At 38.3% G+C, this 22,767-nt stretch overlaps 2 protein-coding genes and 1 long non-coding RNA gene across 3 annotated transcripts; 1 reads left to right on the top strand and 2 right to left on the bottom strand.

Annotated features, from left to right (window-relative positions):
• Nucleotides 1-1,295: 1,295 nt before the first annotated feature.
• LOC119726873 (E3 ubiquitin-protein ligase TRIM56-like) lies at nt 1,296-3,699 on the bottom strand. Its single transcript, XM_038198726.1, has 3 exons — nt 2,210-3,699; nt 1,697-1,858; nt 1,296-1,582 (listed from the first exon to the last, which is right to left on the bottom strand). Exons 1-3 carry the CDS (start codon nt 3,225-3,227, stop codon nt 1,296-1,298), a joined length of 1,467 nt encoding a protein of 488 aa, XP_038054654.1. The 5' UTR covers nt 3,228-3,699.
• A 4,639-nt stretch (nt 3,700-8,338) lies between these two features.
• Nucleotides 8,339-11,340, bottom strand: LOC119726161 (E3 ubiquitin-protein ligase TRIM71-like). The gene has a single exon (XM_038197777.1). It carries the CDS (start codon nt 11,251-11,253, stop codon nt 9,223-9,225), a length of 2,031 nt encoding a protein of 676 aa, XP_038053705.1. The 5' UTR covers nt 11,254-11,340; the 3' UTR covers nt 8,339-9,222.
• A 2,093-nt stretch (nt 11,341-13,433) lies between these two features.
• On the top strand, nt 13,434-17,753 carry LOC119726166. Its single transcript, XR_005270786.1, has 4 exons — nt 13,434-13,614; nt 15,941-16,025; nt 17,119-17,220; nt 17,581-17,753. It is a non-coding gene; the product is annotated as an uncharacterized LOC119726166 (long non-coding RNA).
• The last annotated feature ends 5,014 nt before the right edge of the window (nt 17,754-22,767 follow it).

Genomic DNA, 22,767 nt, shown 5'->3' with positions numbered 1-22,767 from the left:
ATGCCATTGTGGTCATGGAAGCTGTGTTCTCTTGGAGAGATATTCTGTAATTAAAGCAAATGTTCATTGCTTCATTTAGACTACTTGGTCTATCAGCATTTAGCAAACCAATACTTATTCAAAAAAAACCAAAAGCCTCGATCATTTATGTAATTAACTAAACTATTATTGTAATGATACAGAACCTCTCACAAGTGGGTCATTCTATACATTTAGGGAACAAAGTCAGACATTTTTCTTGTCCCTGTAACCCCTGAATTTGTATCATTTGCCATTCAAGTGGCATTAAAAATGACGTCAAACTAATTAATATTTGTTGGGTAGGTCATTTGATTCAAAGAAGCATTCTTGGAGAAAGAGTACACACATAAAGGAGTGCATCTTCTATTACAAAATCGTAGATGCCAGACTTATAGGGACAGGAAAAACTGGACCCCAAATTCATAGAATGTTCCAAATGCATCTTCTATTGAAGTATTTAACAAATTATAAAAAATGTTTTTAAGAAAGGCAAAAAAAGAAAGAAAATTCAGTTTACAAATGTACATCCATCATACCAACCACATTTACAAACATCCATGTATCATTGCAGTAGAATGCACAAGGTTTTCATTTTCAACTTGGTTGTAAATGTAATGAAACTAATATTAATTTGATGAGGCACTCGGAAAGCACTGTGAAAGAGACAACCAAGGGATTGCATATGATTTACTTTTAAACTATCGCTTGAGTTCAAAATCACACGTATTTCATCCAGTTGCTTTTGAGTACATGGAGGTGCAAAATCTTTTTCATTCGAAAATAAGTTGCATTAATTTAAACTCAACAATTTTCCCAATAATTGAAAAATCGAATAACAAAATTTAAGGAAATATTTACATTTTTTACAGGAGTAGGGTTATATTTTATACTTGGAAAACACATCATGCATTGACTTCGTATTTGCTGAGACAAATCTGAGAAAATTGAACTAAATTGCCTTCCGTGGTAATACATGTGCCTTCCCCCTCATTGATAATACTTTCAAAATGTACAATTGCAAACAATGTGAAGGGTCATTCCTTTGCTCTCATTATTGGGCCACCAGATCTAGGATTTTATAGGAAGTAGGCTTAAAGTATAAGAGTCAACACATACAAGCACCAAAGACCTTAGAAATAAACCAAATATACAGTATTATCAAATGTTTTATTGAGGGAATGAACTTTAATGTTCTTTTTCAGAACAATGTTCGATGTCTTATCGAAGTATTTGGTGGATACGCTGGATAGCCCCAGTTTAATTTAATTCTGTCCTTACACTCGGTGATAGACCTGTACAGACCGTTGTGCAGCCACTACCAGATCACCACCTGATGTGAATGTGATGCCCCGTGGATAATCACATTCCTTGATCACACATCCAATGTACTTGCCATCAGGACTGTAATGCAGAACATCACCTGTTGGATCTCCATCCACAGCAACATAGATACTGCCATCACTGTCACAGCACACACCATTAGGGTGCCCTTCCTCCTGCATGTCTACTGAGAATACACTGTCACCATAGTAGTCTACACATACCAACCTTGTGTTAAATGCTGTTGTGTAGATGAGGTGGTGATTGTACATTGTCAGATAATTCTCTACATCTGGAGCAGGCAGTCTCCTGATGAGGGATCCATCTGGGTTGTGTAGAGATATCTCATCCTTGCCTTCATAACCCACTGCTATCAGATTGCTGTCATCCACTGCAAGGCATGCTGGTTGGCTGTCTGACCCTCTCCCTGGTGTGAACTGGTGGAGGAGCTGATGTTGCTTGTTGAAGACCTTGACTACTCGACCATCTAGAGCAAGGAGCTCGTCATCCTTGCTGACTGCAATACACCTTATATTATAAGTGAGGCTATTGATTGGTAGCCTTTGTGGGATAGGATGTGGTGTATGTTGACTATTGGTCAGTGATACTGTGAAAAATGTATTATTCCAATAGGCTAATACTATGTTATTGTCAGAGAGTGCTGACACATGTCGTATCTGTGTATTTACTAAGTTATTGACTTCGGTCTTTAGTTCCCATTTCTCCTTCTCACATGATCTTGCAGGTCTTGCTGATTGCTTTGCTGCAGCCTTTGGCTCTTCTTCCAGAATGAGTCTCCCAAGTGACCTCTCACCTTCTTCAAAGTCCATGAAAGTCAACTTGTCAGGAACTTGCTGTGGCTGTTTACCTGTCGATTCATTGAGGTTATGCAAAAGCTTCTGCTGAAGTTCAAGAATCTCATAGCAACTTGCTTGATTCTTAAGTTGTTTGACCTCCTCCAGCTTGTGCTCTGTCTGTGTCACCTCTTTGCTGTTGTTTGCTTGTGCAGCTTCAAACGTTGTGACTCTCTCTTGATAAATCCTGCCAGTCTCTTTTAACAGTTTCTGCTCCTCCTGTCGGATCATGGCAACCTCTTGGTCAGCTTTTTCTGAGATTTTCTTCTTGGTGTTTGCAAACATGGTGTCAAGTTTCTTGCGAGTTGTGCAAGTGTTCTCTATGGTGGTGTTCAGTTCTGTTTTACTCTTACTAACTTTCGAGACAAGTTCTTCAACTTTTTTCTTACACTTTCCAAAAGCCTCAGATAGGCCGATGAGGGAATGTTTTGGATTCCCATGATCAAGAACAGTACACATGAGGCATATGACTTGCTCACATGTGTTGCAGTAGACATTGAGATTCTGATCTGGATGCTTGCCACATTTGGGAACTTCATCTCTTAGTTTACTCTTGTAGACAATCTCTCCTGATCGAAGTTCAGCCAGTGTATAAATTTTGTGAGATTTCATAACAGTCATACGCCCATGAGCCTTTTGACATTCTTGACACAGGAAATGATCACAGTCCGTGCATCTTGACACAGCCTGATTCTCCTCATCACAGGCTTGGCATTTGATCTCTGACCCTTGACCTTCCAGTAGCTTTTCCTGCATTGTAACTTCCTCCACCAGGGCACTGAATGCAAAGTTATTAGGGAGATCAGCAACCCCAGACCCTTTCAACATGGTTTCACGTCTGCACAGAGGACATGTCAGCTTTGTACCACTAAGATCTTGGCTCTGTCTGAGGTCTTGAAGGCATTGCAGGCAAAAACTGTGCAAACAGTCCAGCAGTTTGGGCTGCCTGAAACGGTTGGTGCAGATGGAGCATTCCAGATGATCCACACTAATCTTTTCCAACACTGATTGAGCTGTAACACTAGATGCCATCCTGACTTCTTGAAGGATCAATTTTGTTTTAACCTAAGAATGGATAAAAGTGTCAAAGGTTGACATCAATCTATAAAATGATCTTATTAATCATCTCCAACATTGTTAACATGTTTTGCTTTCTCAGAATTTTGTGATACATAGTACGTTATTAATTAAAAAAAATTGACATACATGTACCAATGTGCAGGGAGGCACTTGTGATTTGGTAGTCCCACTCTTTAACCTCCGAAATTGTTTTTTGGCTCCAGCAAAATTCAATAACCCTTAGTTTTTCCACTGGATTAATAGAAAAAAATGGAGGTAAAATGCTGTTTGGCCAGTATCGTTTTAGTTACAATTTGGTTTATTTGCACAAATTAGCATTAAGGTCATCGCAGCTTCTGGATTAAAATGTTTAACAATTTTAATTTATTTCAATGTACCTACACAGTTTCCCAACTGTTTAGTTTATTAACCCTTACCCTACTAGACCCTCCAACGCATGCCAATATGTGCCTCAAGAAAATCTCCTATGTTTTTTGCATGGCCCTCCAATATCTGCCATGTCATTTCAAGGGTAACTGGACAGGCACTCCAATACATGCCACAGAGAACAATGAGAGTCCTCTGATAACAAAGTGAGTGCCCCCAGCTGGTCAGTATCAGACACCCTCCAGGGCCTCCAACTCCTGCCAATTGGAGCCTTCACTGTTAAATAAAACTATCTGCCAATAAACTGCAGCTGGAGGGCATTGGCATAACCAACTGACATGCAGTAAACTACCCTCAGAGAGTAAGGGTTAAAGTAATGTTTATGTGCTCTTTTCAGGGTTTGCAACATTTCTAATGTGACTTAAGGCATGATCCCTGGCTACATGGCATCAACCTATCCACGACTTCTGACTAGTGCCCCTTGGACAAACACAATTTTAAAATGAGGAACCGCCCATAGGGCTGGTCCGCGATAGCTCAGTTAGTAGAGTGTCAGTACAGTAATCTGCAGGTCATAGGTTCAAACTCTACTTTATCAAGTTCTTTGTTCAACTTTTTAACTGTTATGTGAGATTCAAATGTAGGATCAAGGATATTTTTTAGTCCTCTCAAGGTAGACTGAACAGGGAAGTGTTTGTGCAAATCTAAGAGTATTATGCATTCGAGCATTGACTCTGTCTTTGGTAAGATCAATGCTGCACAAACTGGCATATTATTCCATGATTCTTAACAAATGTCATTAAATATGCGAACAACATAAAATACACTTACCTGAATTGAAGTTAGTTTTAGAAAGAAATATTTAGATTTATCCTCCTGAAAGATGACGCAGCTAGTTTACACAGTTTGATGTGAATGCAATACGCTGTACATGAACATGAATGTTAAACTATCATTACACACAGTGCGTAAATTCCCAGTTCTATTTTAAGAAGCTATTGGAGTCCGTGTGTATACATGTACTGTACCGGATACTTTCTGCTCACATCCGGTGCAGGTTTCCTGTGTATAAATATCAGTCAGTGTTTCCATGACCCCGGTGACCCCACAAAAATAGAATCAAGAGACAAATGCTATTTGTGCAGTGAGCAGCCCTGGTGATTTTCAAATTTCAGCCTGAAAATAATGTTTTAGTGTTAATTTAGTTTTGTTCTACAGCAATCTATTTGCTCACTTGGGTTGAAAAACAAATGGAGAATTTTTTTCTTTAAATTCCTGTTGAATAAAATATATTTTGTTTAATATATTTTTTTCCATTGCATTTCGCCACCACCCAAAAAAGAGGGGAAATAAATAGTAAAAAAATTTTGTGGTAAAATAGGTTGCTATTTAAAAAAATAGGACGCCATTTAAATAAAAATAGTATCCAAACAAGGGTTACAACTTAATATACACGTACATGTAAAGCATAGAAATCCATATGGCAGATGATCTCTCATGTTGGAAATGTGCACACATGGCGGTAATGCACAGTCATTTGCCTACATTTGATAAATGAGCATTTTTTAGCAGTCCTTTACATACATGAAATAAGCAAAAAATACAACTGAATAAATTTTAGAAAGGATAATTGAAATAAAATAGACGAAAAATAGTATGCAGTTTGAAAAATAGATTTTTTTACCAATTATCTAGCAGGAAAAAAGGGTAAAAACCTAATTTAAATAGAAATTAAATAGGATTTTGCCAGATTAACATCCAGATTCCTGCAAGAGTTAAATGAAGAAATCTGATGGGTTTATATATCTCCATCAACATCTGAAATACTGGACCTCTTCCATCGTGAGCTACACCTGAATGCACGCAAAATTTCCTAAGAAGTTGTATTTTCTGAATTTGAAATCTAGATGGATTTTGTTCACTTTATTTTTGCTATGGATGCTGAAAATATTGAAAGTGTTGAGGTTTTAATAAAAAACAGGGCTAACCTTATCGGACATCTGACATAAGCTAGTGGGTTTGGTGAGGTCTCAATCAGCGTGCAGGTTGAGTTTACACAATCGGTTGTTTCATCTGCATGCTTGTTTATGACACCACTCCAGACTGAATGTGGTCCCTGTACAAGATCCCTACATGAAGTTACCAAGGAGGAGGATTTTATCCAACAGAGGAATGACAAGGAGATTCTGATCCAGGAAAATGTTAAATTAGTCTTTGCCACTGTCAGCAGCAGCCTGATAATGTTGGCTAAATGTTTAAACATTCGAACAACATGAAATATGTACAAAACTGTTTACAAAAATTAACACGGATGACTATTTTTACAGTATTTTACCAGTGAAATTTGATGTTGTATTCTCCCCTCCCTTTCCCCAGGTCCTAGGCCCATGACCATGACGATTCTAGCTCCTGGGGTTCTGACACCAACATCCCCTCTAGAAGGACCAAGACCACATGGTCAGCGACGCTGAGATGTGACACATGACGCCCACCAGACCGGCTAAGGTTGGTGCTTATTGGGTCAGTCACTACCGAACACCATTACCACACTGCAAAAACAGATAGACAAGCAAGACCCTGTGGAGGAATTCAAGGTGACTTTGGAGTAAAAGTTTGGCTCAGTGATATTTGGAGAACTCACAAATTTGAAAGTCTCCAAAAATAGCATGAATTTCGGTAGTGTACATAATTTCAAGTGAGGTTATGAGATCTTCCCATTTTCGTAACTGCAAAGCCGAATGTATCAGAATACAAGGGCTTTATTTCAACCTATTGTTACCGACAACAAACCAAATTTTGCACTCGATCAGCAATAGCTAAATGTATTACCAGACAGTTTTGTCAAAAATGTTTCGTTGAGTCAGTGATATGTGACTCACCAGTGACATGCCCCCGATGTCAAGTCTGAGTCACGAGTTGAGTCATGAGAGCCGAGTTTGAGTCATCATCCATTGTAACTTGAAGTTAAGTCTGAGAATTTGCAGCACAAGTCAAACTCAAGTCCGAGTCACAGACTCAGTTCTATATTTCTGCCATACTGGTGTATGGCTATGTTGTCCGTGCACTTACTGAAGAATGAATATGCAAACGATTAAATCAGCCAAAGATAACTTGATTTGTAATTGAATTCCGAGCTAGAGAGAGAAAAAGCAATGTAATTTGTTCACTTTGAAATGTAGGTGCTTTATGATTTGTCAGTGGCAGTCAACTGTGAGGAAGCCAAGAAACCTGTCTGCAAAAATAAGAACAGATTCCCCAATGTACTTCCATGTACAGGTAAGTTAATTTGTAGAAATTACTAAGTGTTGCCTAAAGAGTGGCCTCTTGAGGCAAACGCTTGTTGCGCCCACCCACTGCATTGTGAATTGTTCTCAACTGTAGGCGGGATGGGTGCTAAGGTAGTCTATGTAATATCCCCTTGTAAAGTAAGGATCTATGATATCCGAGAGATTCGTCGATTATTATGCAAAACAAGACTGCGTCTAATTGACCTCGAGACCATTCAGCAGGCGCCTTCTATATTGGTTCTTAAACCCGTTGTCATGTACATCTAGTAAAACCTAGACACGACATCTATTATGCTTTTACGTTGTGAATTATGTTAGCAAATTAGGCTGTGTCACATGGGCTGTAACGATATGTTACGTGATGCTAAGGATGTGATGTTTACGTGTTCAATTAACGAAAACAATTACAAATCCGTTTGCCTATTTTCCAAAACATGTAGAATCAAACCTGAAATATGAAAAAAATAACCTTCATTTATGCAAGCTGCCTTTGACTTGTACATATATATATTTATTTCACAAATTAACAATGTTTTTAATCTCATTCAATCTACAAAGTATTAGAAGAACCGCACAACTTGATTACACTCTGGGTAGTTGAGTTTGTACAAATGTATGTTTTCAATAGCTGCCCGCTATAATCTTTTGGACCAATCATACACAATATAAACACTTTACTGTTTAGATGTTTTCAATGTCCCAGTGTTCCCCCTAAAATACTGTAAATCTGAGTGTGTCTTGACCTTTTCCACACAAGAAAACGCCGATGACATTCCATTTTCTTTGTATCCATCTTTTCAATAGAAACTACTATTCCAAAGTCTTTAAAAAAACAAAAGCCCATGAAAAATAAAATTATCCTTTTACTTTAATACAAAAACCTTCCAACCCTAGTTATGCCGCTGGTACCTTAAGAAAGTTCCAGATGCTGATTGGTAAAATAAGAGAGTTTAGATCATTGCTGAAATGCCATTGTTGTCATGGAAGCTGTGCTCTCTTGGAGAGATATTCTGTAATTAAAGCAAATGCTCATTGCTTCATTTAGACTACTTGGTCTATCAGCATTTAGCAAACCAATACTTATTCAAAGAATCAAAAGCCTCAATCCTTTATGGAATAAACTAAACTATTATTGTACTGATACGGAACCTCTCACAAGTAGGTCATTCTATACATTTAGGGCCCAAAGTCGGACATTTTTCCTGTCCCTGCAACCTCCAAAATTTATCATTTGCCATTCAAGTGCCATTGAAAATGACTTCAAACTAATTAATATTTGTTGAGTAGGTAGCATTCTTGGAGGAAAGAGTACACACATAAAGGAGTGCATCTTCAATTACAAAATCGTACATGTCAGACGTATAGGGACGGGAAAAAGTGGACCCCAAATTCATATAATGTTCCAAATGCATCTTATATTGTAGTATTTAAAAAAATCACATTTAAGAAGGGCGAAAAAAGAGAATAAAATTCAGTTTACAAATGTACATCCATCATACTAACCACATTTACAAACATCCATGTATCATTTCAGTAGAATGCACAAGGTTTTCATTTCCAACTTGGTTGTCAATGTAATGAAACTAATATCAATTTGATGAGACACTCAGAAAGCACTGTGAAAGAGACAACCAAGGGATTGCATGTAACTTACTATTCAACTCTCGCTTATAGTTCAAAATCACACACATTTCATTCAGTTGCTTTTGAGTATTTATTCTGGTTTTTGTACGCGGAGTTGGAAAATCTGTCTCATTCAAAAGTAAGTTGCATTAATTTAAACTCAACAATTTTCCCAATGTAATTGAAGAATCGAATAACAAAATTTAAATAATGTTTACATTTTACGCAGTAGCAGGGTTATATCTTATACTTGGAAAACACATCATACATTTACTTTGTATTTGCTGAGATGAATCTGAGAAAATTGAATTGCCTCTTGTGGTAATACTTTGCCTCTCGTTTGTTATATTTTTAAAATGTGCACTCATCCCTATTTGAAAACATAGTGAAGGTTCATTCGTTTGCTCTCATTATTGGGCCACCAGATCTAGGATTTCATAGGAAGTAGGCTGGGTGTTGAAGTCCAAGATTGTCCAAAGGGGAAGTGGTTGAGGTATGAGAGTCAACACATACAGAGACCAAAGACCTTAGCAATAAACCAAATATACAGTATTGTAGAATGTTGTTTAGGGAATGAACTTTAAAGTTCTTTGTCAGTGATAACAATGCTCGATGTCTGATGGAAGTGGTTGGTGGATACACTGGATAGCCCCAGTTGAATTAATCTGTCCTTACACTCGGTGATAGACCTTTACAGAATCTCCTGCAGCCACTACCAGCTCACCACCTGATGTAAATGTCATGCCACGTGGATCATCACATCCCTTGATCACACATCCAATGTACTTGCCATCAGGACTGTAATGCAGAATGTCACCTGTTGGATATCCATACACAACAACATAGATGCTGCCATCACTGTCACAGCACACACCATCAGGGTGCCAATTACCCCCCTGTATGTTGCTGGTCATGTCTACTGAGAATACACTGGCACCATAGTAGTCTACACATACCAACCTTTTCTTGCCATAGTTTGTGTAGATAAGGCAGTGATTGTACATTGTCAGATAACCTCCAATCATTGGAGCAGGCAGTCTCCTGATGAGGGATCCATCTGGGTTGTGTAGAGATATCTCCTTCTTTTCTTTATAACCCACTGCTATCAGATTGCTGTCATCCACTGCAAGGCATGTTGGTTGGCTGTCTGACCCTCTACCTGGTGTGAACTGATGGAGGAGCTGATGTTGCTTGTTGAAGACCTTGACTACTTGACCATCTACAGCAAGGAGCTTGTCATCCCTGCTCACTGCAATACACCTTACATCATCAGTGAGGCCACTGATTTGTAGCCTTTGTGGGATAGGAGATGGTGTATGTTGACCATTGGGCATTGAAACTGTGAATAGTGCACTGATTCCAAAAAATCTACGGAGTGCAAGTATTTCATTGTTGGAGAGAGCTGAAACGAGCAATTTACATGAAAATATTGAATCAATTATCAATCCAATTTTTTTGAATTCAGTCTTCAATTTCCATTTCTCCTTAACACATGATCTTGCAGGTCTTGGTGATTGCTTTGCTGCAGCCTTTGGTTCTTCCTCCAGAATGAGTCTCCCAAGTGACCTCTCACCATCTTCAAAGTCCATGAAGGTCAACTTGTCAGGAACTTGCTGTGGCTGTTTCCCTGTCAATTCACTGAGGTTATGCAATAGCTTCTGTTGAAGTTCAAGAATCTCATAGCAACTTGCTTGATTCATGAGTTGTTTGACCTCCTCCAGCTTGTGCTCTGTCTGGATCACATCTTTGCTGTTATTGGCTTGAGCTGCATCAAATGTTGTTACTCTTTTTTGATAAATCCTGTCAGTCTCTTTCAACAGTTTCTGCTCCTCCTGTCGGATCTTGGCAACCTCTTGGTTAGCTTTCTCTGTGATTTTCTTTTTGGTGTTTGCAAACATGGTATTCAGTTTCTTGCGAGATTTGCAAGTCTTCTCAATGGTGTTGTTCAGTTTTGTTTTACTCTTACCAACTCTTGCAACAAGTTCTTTAACTTTTTTCTGACATTTCTCAAAAGCCACAGGTAGTCCAATGAGGGAGTGTTTTGCATGGTCAAGTACCGAGCAAGGTGTACATATGACTTGTTGGCATGTGTTGCAGTAGACATTGAGATTCTGATCTGGATGATTACCACATTGTGGAATGTCTTCTCTTAGTTTACTCTTGTAGACAATCTCTCCTGATCGAAGTTGAGCCAGTGTGTAGATTTTATGAGATTTCATGAAAGTCATACGTTTATGAGCCTTTTGACATTCTTGACAGAGGAAATGATCACAGTCCATGCATCTTGAAATAGCCTGATTCTCCTCATCACAATTTTGACATTTGATGTCTGACCCTTGACCTTCCAGTAGCTTTTCCTGCATTGTAACTTCCTCGACCAGGGCACTGAATGCAAAGTTATTAGGGAGATCAGCAACCCCAGACCCTTTCAACATGGTTTCACGTCTGCACAGAGGACATGTCAGCTTTGTGCCACTAGGATCTTGGCTCTGTCTGAGCTCTTGAAGGCATTGCAGGCAAAAACTATGCAAACAGTCCAGCAGTTTGGGTTGCCTGAAACGGTTGGTACAGAAGGAGCATTCCAGATGATTCACACTAATCTTCTCCAACACTGATTGCACTGTAACATTGGATGCCATCTTCACTGTTTGGGCTTGATGTGATAGGAGTAGACAGACCTTTAACCTGAAAATGAAGCACATTAATTGAAAGCTTTAGGATTTACACGTATTCAAACTTCAAATGATGATATGGTTGTAATAAGCATTCATAGGTTACAAAACTGCACCTGCGCAAACCGGTAAAATCAAACTTGATAGTGAAATTCTAACTCATGTTTCTTCTCAAAAATCCTCTCGGGCACAAACTTCACAAAGAAAATGTTTATTCTTGAACTAAGAAATATAAAGAGAAAAATATACAGAAGTCGTCCGATCTTGAACGGGTTGCGATCAGGATAAACGTGCAATATCCGCGTCACCGGGCAAAGTTTTGTTCCGTATTGCTACATTGTAGCCACGGAAGTTGCCAATGTGCCTGCTGTATTTCTAGAAAAACGCAGACATTGTGTGGATGGAGAAACTTTTAATAGAGAAACTGACGGTTTTCAGGCTGTGTAGTGATATTGTAAATGGTCAATTTCATACTCTAATCTTTTTCAACAATGCTAATTGCTTTATATCATGTTGGTGGAAATATCAAATTAAAAATTGGCTAAACATTGTATAATTTGTTTTTTTCAATTGGCAAAGAATTTTTTTTTAAAATCAGTGGATCTGTAATCCAAAATGTAAAAAAAAGTGGCCTAAAGTGTTAGTTGTTTACGTATGATGAACTGAAAAATAGGACTTATCCATTGATAGCATGGTTGGTACATGTAGGTTCATATGCATGAATTCAAGTTTCTGCATTGCGTGCTTTCATGAACTTCTTCGGACTGGTTTAACACACTGCTCATGGTGCATCAGAGAAGGAAACTGATGTACAAATTGGTAGTCAAATGTCTGCACAGTTTCCTATGCCAATTGTGGTTACATTTGTCAAGCTTATTCTCAACTAAACATACCTGAATGATGTCAGAAGATATTTCTGCAATCAATTTGGCTGTTTGATGAAGAAACTGGTGGACTATTTGGTGGATTCACTCTCTGGATTGACTGGAATGTCTGTAGGGTGTGGCATTGCTCACTGCCTGTAAATTCCCAATTCTATAAATACACCAGACTGCAATGGATCACAGGTCACACAGTTGAACTTGTATTGCCTACATGTAGTCAACAGGTATTGTTATTTTGTGAACCCTTTCAAAGGCCCAGTTTCTGGTAACAATAGATTTACCAAAGGCCTTTTCCAGTCACTGTGTTACACTGAAGCGGAAATATGAATTTAACACATAGGCCTATGTAATATGTTGAACTGTATAGGCCTACATGTAGATGTTTGTACATTTGGATGCAATTTCTGTAGCAAAGGGAATATATGCCAATGTATGCATGCCACTCACTAGATTACAATACAACATATAGCACATTAAAAGTTGGTTATTCCTGTCAGTCCCATTTGGAAATCTTTAAACCCAAATACAGCATTGTATGGTATCTTATACACGTAATATTCATTTTCACATTTCTAAAGGAATTTTCATTATTATTTGAGGACTGTAGACAGTGTCTATACTGTGCATGAATAATTACAATTCAGAAATTTGATATGGGATCGCAGTATGAGATATTTGTGATGGCTTTAGTTAAGTTTTAGAAAAATGCTTTTAAAGTAACATATTTTCCCAAAGAAGCGTTGTTTCTTTTGGTGTCGACCTTGCAAAGAAAACAAAAACATGTAAATAATCCTTTTAAAGATTTCTCGGATCGAAAGTGCATGAGTTCATTATGGGTAATGCGTGTACTGCACATGGACTGCAAAATGCAGCCTGTGCCCCAGTGTGTAATGTGTTGGCCATGCATGTACATAGCACCCGAGGCCAAATGCAGCCCTTGGGTGTTAAAAACGTCATATCCCACACAGTGGCGTATCCAGCATTTGATGTCAGGGGGCAACCGCACTGCACATCCCCGAACACTTGGCCTCGGGGGGGGGGGGGGGGGGGGGGGGGGCGGGGGTGCTCTTCAAAACTGACTATTTTTATGTATACTGGAAAATATATGCCGATTTTCACAGCTCAATGTAATGGTTTCGGAGCTTGGTTTCTTTTTTTTTTCCTGTCAGAACTCTCTAACAATTTATGGAAATAGTTACTGAAAAAATATCTTTCAAAAAAGCTGCTCGGGGCAGGGGACAAGGTGCCCCCCCCATTCCCTCCCCTCCCCTGCCCCCTCCCCTCCCCTCTGGATACACCTCTGATCCCACATCACATTGGTCAACAATTGTCAATTGTAATTGAAGTCCGAGCTAGAAAGAGAAAAAGTATTGTAACATGTGTTGTCAATTTGTTTACTTTAAACTTCAGGTGCTAAATGAAATGTCAGTGGCAGTCAACTGTGAGGAAGCCAAGAAACCTGTCTGCAAAAACAAGAACAGATTCCCCAATGTACTTCCATGTACAGGTAAGTTCATTTTGTAGAAGTTAGTATACTTTTCAAAAGACTGTTCAGTTGGAAAGTGGCCTCTTGAGGCAAACACCTGTCGGCACACTCACCCTGCATTGTGAATTGTTCTAAATTGTAGGATTAATGGGTGCTAAGGTAGTTTATATAATATTTCCTTGCACAGCAAGAGAGATCTGGTGATTATTATGCAAAACAAGACTGCTCTTGACCTCGAGATTCTGACCATTCATCAGTGGGTACCTTCTATATCGGGTCTTTGGTTTTGTCATGTACATCTAATAACACGACTATACTTTTATGTTATAAATTGTGTTAACAAAAACAGCCTGTGTCAAAACGTTCTGTGACTTTTAAATGATCATCACATAATATTTGAAATAACGCTCGTAATGTGAATGCCCACTTGTGCATGTTAACAGTATTAAAACCCAATGTCGGGTTTTATTGGATCTCTATGTCCGTTGCTGTATTACAAAAATATGGCATCAAAATTGACCAATGAACAGCTACGTCCAGATTTGAGAATGAAATGATGTCATGTTGACTCATGGCTGGCGCGCGGGGTTGCATTAATTTGCATATGCATAGACATATCAGACGTTAGGCCAGAGACAGAGAGGGTGATACAACGGGTGATACTCAGACTAGTGTTCTGGGTTCATTCCTACAAAACCATTTTGAATTTCACTTTATTCAGAAAAGAGTGGACTGCAACATTAGGCAATTAAATGGGGTTGATACCATTCAAACCTTTATTGGTTCGTAACTAGTTTTAATTGTTAATATGTAAGGGACTGCTAAACCTGATATGATGTTTAACTTCCATATTTCTGTGTACCTTTTAAAGGTGTAACTATGAGGCACGTGTCTCCCCCCTCCCCCACTCCATTTGAAATCTTGAATTGCACACAACAAATGTATATGTTACCTTCCTTGGCCCCCCCCCTTTCAAAAAAAATTGATGAACCCCCAGGTGCCCCCTAGAAGCTTAACCCTAGTTACGCCGCTGTACCTTTAGAAAGTTCCAGATCACGTACGTTTCACTCCCATAGAGTGTGTGATATTCATAATTTATCTATACTTGCAGCGGGAACTTGACTGCGCCCTCAGCAACCATACTATGTCGGCCCTGGCATCCAGGGGCTTCCTCTTGTTAGATGTCAGGTGTCTTGTTAACTGTTTGACATGCGTAATGTAAAGAAATCTTTACTTTAAACATTTTGTTTGTATTAAGCATGCCCTAAAAATGCTATTGTTAGCAATTCCTTTCGGGGAAAAATTCCAAGGGGTGGTTTTTCCCCATTGTCACAAGTGATTGCTAAGGTACCAAAAATTTCTGAGTTTGGCTTGTTCATGACATTTGAAGTTTTCACGGGCAATAAAATACTTAACGTGAAACCCCACAAGGCAATCTTTAACATACAATAGATTTCTTTTGGCTACATTTTTTTGTTTTGATAAAAATGAGCACTTTTAAAAGCCGACTAAACGGTATTTTTTTAGCGGATTTCTTTTTTGCTCGCAATACGTGGTACTAGATATCAACAAACCTGACTAGTTTTCTAAGTTACATACTCAATATATTTTGAGAGCATAAAGTGGTCAATCAGGAGATAAAAAAATCAAGATAAAATGTGTTCACAAATCTGATTACTTGATAATCCCCTCTACCAATATGTACAAGTATAAATGTTGGGAAACCTCTGAAATTATGTTTTTGTCGAAGACAAAATGACCCTAAATGTAAGCAAACAACATCTGAGAAAAGATGGTTGTTTCATGAAATCACTGTTGAGCTATGTTCTCAGAAAACGTTTTTAAAAATTTCGACAAAATATACAGTGAATAAACTAACTAGTGATACAATAACAACGGCTTCCAAATTAAGTGGTCTATAAATGATAAAATACAAAGACATCTTTTTGAGTCGCATCATCGGTGTAAAACAGGCAGCCCTCATTATGTATGCAAATAACCCTAGGAGTCACACATGCCCAGTGGAAAATGCAGCTGAAACGTTTGTGAGATGCTGATTAGTAAAATAACAGACTTTCTTTATATTTATCCACATTTTAGCAAGTGTGCAATTGGTGTTTTACATTACACTCAACGGCACTGCGCTTGCATAGTTTATCTAAGTTATATACATCATAACTAAAGTTGTTATTTCTTTCAGTGATTCGGCATCAGTGCTTCTTTACAAAATTTCCAAAACTCACATTTTTAAAGCTTTCTCTTTTATCAATAAGCTACATGCATCCCAATTATTAAGTTCACGCAGCAGTAAATTTAAATATTCATTCATATTTTTTGCCTTCCGTAGGCTGATTGGTCCATTGCTGAGATGAATGATGAGATTAGAGAGATCAAGCCACGCCTACCTCTACACATCACAGACTGATAAACAGGTAACACAACATCAATATGTGGTGTCAGTCTATTTGAATCTGTATATGGTTGCTCAAGATGGGCTTGGCAATGATGCCAGTTTTCAGGATATAGCCTGAAGTCAAGCTTTTTTCTTATTTCAGAAAAAGGAATTCAGGCATTCCTTCCCTTCACAGGCCACAAATAAAAATCATCAACGCTGTGCTATAGCTAAATACGTGATTGTATGAATTGTAAGTTCAAAGAAGACATACATATATGTATGCATGTGATTGTGTGGTATTGCAGTGTGTTTACAATGTGTTGCCATTCCTTTGTTATTGTTCAACTCCTGTTACCTGTGACTGAACTTGTATTGTGATTTACTAATAAAAGGACATGTGATCTTGCTTGTAATCTTGCTTGTAATTGAGGGTCGAGTTGAAGCCTTGGGCTTAATGACCCATTGAATCTTGGTCAGAACTAACTGATACATTGTAGATCTGAGCTTAAAGAGGGCATGTGGTTGCAGAATAGAAATAACACAAAAGAATAGCACTTGATGATATGATAAATGATTAATATTTTGGAGTGAATTGCACTTGTGGAATTTCCAAACATTATTGAGATTTGCTATTAAAAGAACTATGGACTTGTGATGGACTTGACTACATTATAGATTGTAATTCAGCATATATTGGTTCCCATTTTCTTTTCTTTCTGTAATTTTTTTCCCCTCCTGAATTGACCAAGGGAGTTTCCCTTGATTTCTGACATCTCCGAACAATACGAAATAAATTTCCTATTCAATGTGAAGAATTTCAAGAATACCACCAGACATTATCTGGCACAACTATTCTTTATAACAATGTTTTATTTGAGGGTGCTCAGGGATAAATGACATGCTTACTCAGGTTGTAATTTAACCCATGACCTCCTGCTATTACAGTATAAAATGAAATAGCAGAAAATATAAGTCCACTTTTGTTTCACCCCATGTTTCAAAATAAAACAACTACAAAATGAATAGACTACATAGTTTAATTCTACAAAACTTTCAACACCTGCCAACAGCTTTGTTAATAACTTATGATGTTTCTTTGATTTTTTTTTTATATTGCTCTGATATTTTAGGATTTCATTCACAAGCTGGTAGTGCATGAGATCCGTGTCTCGTGGACAAGGTTCAACAGAGATGCGGTGCTTGGACTCTATGACACCTACAACAAGTCACAGGTAAACAGTGCCATTCAGCGTGCAGGTCTAAACAATGTGGCTTGTGTTAGAAATCAAAAAGTTCTCATTGGTAACTTATTAGTATTTGAAAAAAATGTCATTTTTTTCCTACAGCTAGTCGGCGGACCGTTGTAAATTGATAAAAAATACCACTCGTCTTGAAATGACAGTCTAGTAAGGTGTTTCATAATAATTTGGTAGTTTTGGTTTTTGATGTTTGCAAATGTTGTCTGTTCCTTTAAGGCTTCGTGCACATTGCAGGGACGGTGGTACTCCTAAGATGTAACAAATTTTCAATTTCCCAACGCTAATTCCATGTTGTTAAATAAGTTTTCTCTGTCTTGCTTTTGATATGATCAGTTGAGCTAGAGAACAGCCAAGTCATGCTGAAAGGCTGCAAAGCATCAAGCTGTGTCATATCGTCTGCACGTCTAGTGCCCAGATCATGCAGTGTTCCCACTTACCACTGCTGCCTGGAGGGAAGGTCGCCTGACTAAGAAGACCAGCTGGGTGGGCAAGCTGGATGGACTGCAGGTTAGAAGACTTTGAGCTCATCAATTAGAAGTGTTGCCCTTACTTCCATTGCTTTGTGCATCTCATGCAGCTTACTGTATATAGTGGATTGTTTGGATAGTTTCTAAATTGGATGACTCCTAAATTATTGGCTGTTTCGGCAACTTGCTGAAACAGCCATTTTTTTTGTTATTTTTGGTGTGATGGCTGAACACTACATGTAAGTTGTTTGTTGTGTCACATTCCGAGCAATCATATATCAGACATGTCAGATTGCAGGTTTTTTGGGGAGGTATAATGAAAAGTTTGGGGCCCAAACGCGCAAAAGATCAATGTGTGTGAGACAGCTCCACAGCTTGCCCAATTGACCTTGCGGTTTGCATACCACATGCAATACGCTGGACACGTGCACTCACACAACTGACCTCTGCAAGAAATCCAGTCATTGGGGGAAAACTTTGACGAAAAAAATGATCAGTGGTGTCTTAACCAATGAAATCGAGTCTTACATGAATGGAAAGAGAACTTCGTCCTCTTTACAAAACCGCTACCCCCAGTGTGCTGTGACATTGGGTCCTAATGAGATACGTTGAGATAAACAACCAAAGGTCTGTCACAAACGGTCATGTTCTGTTCCGCTCCATTGGCAATTGCCTCACCCCCCACATTTTCAATAAAAAATGATCAGTGGTTTTTCTGCCATTCCAAGCCAGATATAGATAGACTTGAAGCCATTAGAATGAATTTTCATAATCTGCAACCCCCAGATTTGTGCGACCACCTGTTCTGAAGATACAAGGAATTTAGTTTCAAAATGGGCTACCGGTATCTTTGTGGTCATTTCCCCACGTTAAAGCTTGTGTGGACATTTCCTGTTGAGCAGAAGCACGCTACTTTTCATTATGAAAACTGGGGATAACACTTGTCTCCTGACGACAGACAGAGTATGCTGTCCAAAACGTTGAGTTAAAACCGGTTCTTCTCAGAACCACCACACACTCACAAAAGAGATTAATTTCACATGGTGCCACCTCAAACTTACCTTGCTGTTATCCTCACCATGCAAACTTCATTCTTATCTACGATGTAACAATACAATTGTTGACTGCTGTGATGTGGGATATGCCGTTTTGAACCCCCTCGGGGTGCATAGCACCAGAGGTGAAATGCACACCTAGGGTGTTGTCATATCCCACATCTCACTAGTCAACAATTGTTAATTGTAACTGAAGTCTGACTAGAAAGAGTTAAATTAATGAAGTATATGTGTTGTCAATTTGTTCACTTTGAAATGTAGGTGCTATATGAAATGTCAGTGGCAGTCAACTGTGAGGAAGCCAAGAAACCTGTCTGCAAAAACAAGAACAGATTCCCCAATGTACTTCCATGTACAGGTAAGTTCATTTTCTAGAAGTGAGTATAAGTTTCAATAGACCGTCAAGTTGAAAAGTGGCCTCTTGAAGCAAACACTTGTCGGCACACTCGCACTGTATTGTGGATTATTCTTAATTGTAGGGAGATGGGTGCTAAGGTAGTCCATGGAATATCCTCGTGCATAGCAAGGGTCTATGATATGCGAGCAGATTCGGCAAGTAATTAATGCAAAACAAGACTGTGTCTTGATCTCAATATTCTGACCATTCAGCGGGCGACTTCTATATCGGGTCTAATTCGGTAACCCGTTGTCATGTACATCTAATAAAACCTAGACACGACAGATATTATGCTTTTACGTTGTAAATTATGTTAGCAAAAATAGCCTACGTCAAGCGGACTGTATCGATACGTTACGCGATGCCCAAACATCCTGCGACTTTGATTTATCATCATGTAGTATTTTGAATAACAGACGTAATGAGAATGCCCTCTTGTGCATTCAAGTTTCACCCACGGTCAGCGTTCCTGTATATTAACAGTTTTGAAAGCCAATGTCAGGTTTTATTAGATCTCTATGTCCGTTGTTGTATTACAAAAACATGGCATCAAAATTGACCAATCAACAGCTAAGTCCAGATTTCAGAATGAAATGATGTCATGTCGATTCCAATTGGCTGGCGCATGGGGTCGCATACATTTGCATGTGTAGATATATCAGACGTTGGACCAGAGACAGAGAGGGTGATACAATGGGTGATACTCAGACTAGTGTTAAGGCTTCATTCCTACAAAACAATTTTGTATTTCAATTTATAAAACAAAGAGTGGACTGCAACATTATGCAATTAAAGGGGGTTGATACCATCCAAATATTTTATTGGTTCGTAACTAGTTTTAATTGTAAATATGTAAGGGACTGTTAAACCTGATATGATGTTAGAATTCCATATTTCTGTGTACCTTTCAAAGGTGTAACTATGGGGCATGTGTCTCTCTTCCCCCCCCCCCAACTCCATTTGAAATCTTGAATTGCTCACAACAAATGTATATGTTACCTTCCTTGCCCCCCCCCCCCTTTAAAAAAAAAATGGTGAACCCCCAGGTGCCCCCTAGAAGCTTAACTCTAGTTACGCCGTTGGTACCTTTAGAAAGTTCCAGATCACGTACATTTTACTCCCATAGAATGTGTGATATTTATAAGTTATCTATAGGTGTGGTGGGTACTTGACTGCACCCTCGGCAACCATACGATATCAGTTCTTCCACTTGTTAGATGTCAAGTTTAAATGTTTTTACACCCGTAATTTAAAGAAATATCTACTTTAAATACTTTTTTTGGTATAAGCATGCCCTAAAAATGTTATTGCTAGAAATTCATTCAATTCCACGTTGTGATTTTTCCCTTGTAAAGTGGTTGCTAAGGTGCCAACAAATTTTGATCATTCATGTGTCACTTTTTTGCTGAGGATTTCTAGACATTTGAATTTTTCACAGGACAAAATACTGAACATTAAACCCCATGAGGCGATCTTTAACATACAAAAGATTTGTTTTTGCTACATTTTTTTGTTTTGATAAAAAAGAACAATTTTCAAAGCTGACTAAAAAGTGTTGTTGTACTTGTAGTGTATGGGTTTTTTGCTCATGATACGTGGTACTAGACCTCAACAAGCCTGACTAATTTTAAGATCATAGTTACATACTCAATATATTTTGAGAGCATGTTAACAATATTCAAATGTGGTTAATCAGGAGATCAAAAATCAAAGAGAAAATGTGTTCACAAATCTGATTACTTGATGATCCTCTCTACCATTTTGTACAAGTATATATGTTGGGGAAACCACTGGTCTTTGCTGAAATGCCATTGTTGTCATGGAAGCTGCATTCTCTTGGAGACATATTCTGTAATTAAAGCAAATGCTCATTGCTTCATTTAGACTACTTGGTCAATCAGCATGTAGCAAACCAATACTTACTCAAAGAAGCAAAAGCCTCAATCATTTATGGAATAAACTAAACTATTATTGTAATGATACGGAACCTCTCACAAGTAGGTCATTCTATACATTTAGGGTCCAAAGTCGGACATTTTTCCTGTCCCTGTTACCTCTGAAATTTATCATTTGCCATTCAAGTGGCATTTGATTCACAGAAGCATTCTTAGAGGAAGAGTACACACATAAAGGAGTGCATCTTCTATTACAAAATCGTAGATGCCAGACGTATAGGGACAGGAAAAAGTGAACCCCAAATTCATAGAGTGTTCCAATGCATCTTGAATTGTAGTATTCAAAAAATCAAATTTAAGAATGGCAAAGAAGAATTATTTCAATTTACAAATGTACATTCATCATACTAACCACATTTACAAACATCCATGTATCATTGCAGTAGAATGCACAAGGTTTTCATTTTCAACATGGTTGTAAATGTAATGAAACTAATATTAATTGGATGAGGCACTCAGAAAGCACTGTGAAAGAGACAACCAAGTGATTACATATGATTTACTTTTTAAACTATTGCTGGAGTTCAAAATCACACATATTTCATTCAGTTGCTCTCGTGTAATGTACTTGTCTCATGTACACAGAGGTGCCAAATCTTTCTCATTCGAACATACATGTAAGTTGCATTCATCTAAACACAACAAGTTCCCCAAAAATTGAAAAATCGAATAACAATATTAAGGAAATGTTTACATTTTAACAGGAGCAGGGTTATATCTTTTACTTGGAAAGCACATCATGCATTGACTTTGCATTTGCTGACATGAATTTGAGAAAATTGAATTTCCCTGTCGAATACCTTCCATCTTCTTGGTAATACTTTCCCTCTTGTTTGTTATCATTTTTAAAATGTGCACTCTGCCCTATTTGCAAACAATGTGAAGGGTCATTCCTTTTCTCTCATTATTGGACCACCAGATCTAGGATTTTATAGGAAATAGGCTGGATGTTAAAGTCCAAGATTTTCAAAAATGGAAATGGTAATTGGGTATTGGAGTCAACACATACAGAGACCAAAGACCTTAGAAATATACCAAATATACAGTATTGTAGAATGTTATTTGAAGGGAATGAACTTTAAAGTTCTTTTTCAGTGATAACAAAGTTCAATGGCTGATGGAAGTGGTTGGTGGATACACTGGATAGCCCCAGTTTAATTAATCTGTCCTTACACTAGGTGATAGACCTTTACAGAATGTCCTACAGCAACTACCAGATCACCATTTGGTGTGAATGTGATGCCACGTAGAGGACCAGATCCCTTGATCGCACATCCAATGTACTTGCCATCAGGACTGTAATGCAGAATATTACTCGGTGGATGTCCATACACAGCAACATAGATGCTGCCGTCACTGTCACAGCACACAACAGTAGGGCACCACCCCCCCTGCTTGTTGCTGGTCATGTCTACTGAGAATACACTGGCACCATAGTAGTCTACACATACCAACCTTTTGGTCATGCCTGTTGTGTAGATAAGGCGGTGATTGTACATTGTCAGATAATATCCAATCATTGGAGCAGACAGTCTCCTGATGAGGGATCCGTCTGGGTTGTGTAGAGATATCTCCTTCTTGCCTTCATAACCCACTGCTATCAGATTGCTGTCATCCACTGCAAGGCATGTTGGTTTGTATGACCC

This window comes from Patiria miniata, unplaced genomic scaffold (assembly GCF_015706575.1).
Source record: "Patiria miniata isolate m_02_andy unplaced genomic scaffold, ASM1570657v1 HiC_scaffold_2, whole genome shotgun sequence".
In the NCBI taxonomy this organism is placed as follows: domain Eukaryota; kingdom Metazoa; phylum Echinodermata; class Asteroidea; order Valvatida; family Asterinidae; genus Patiria; species Patiria miniata.
The sequence above is the reverse complement of the archived record's forward strand: the minus strand, read 5'-3'. Positions and strand labels throughout refer to the sequence as shown.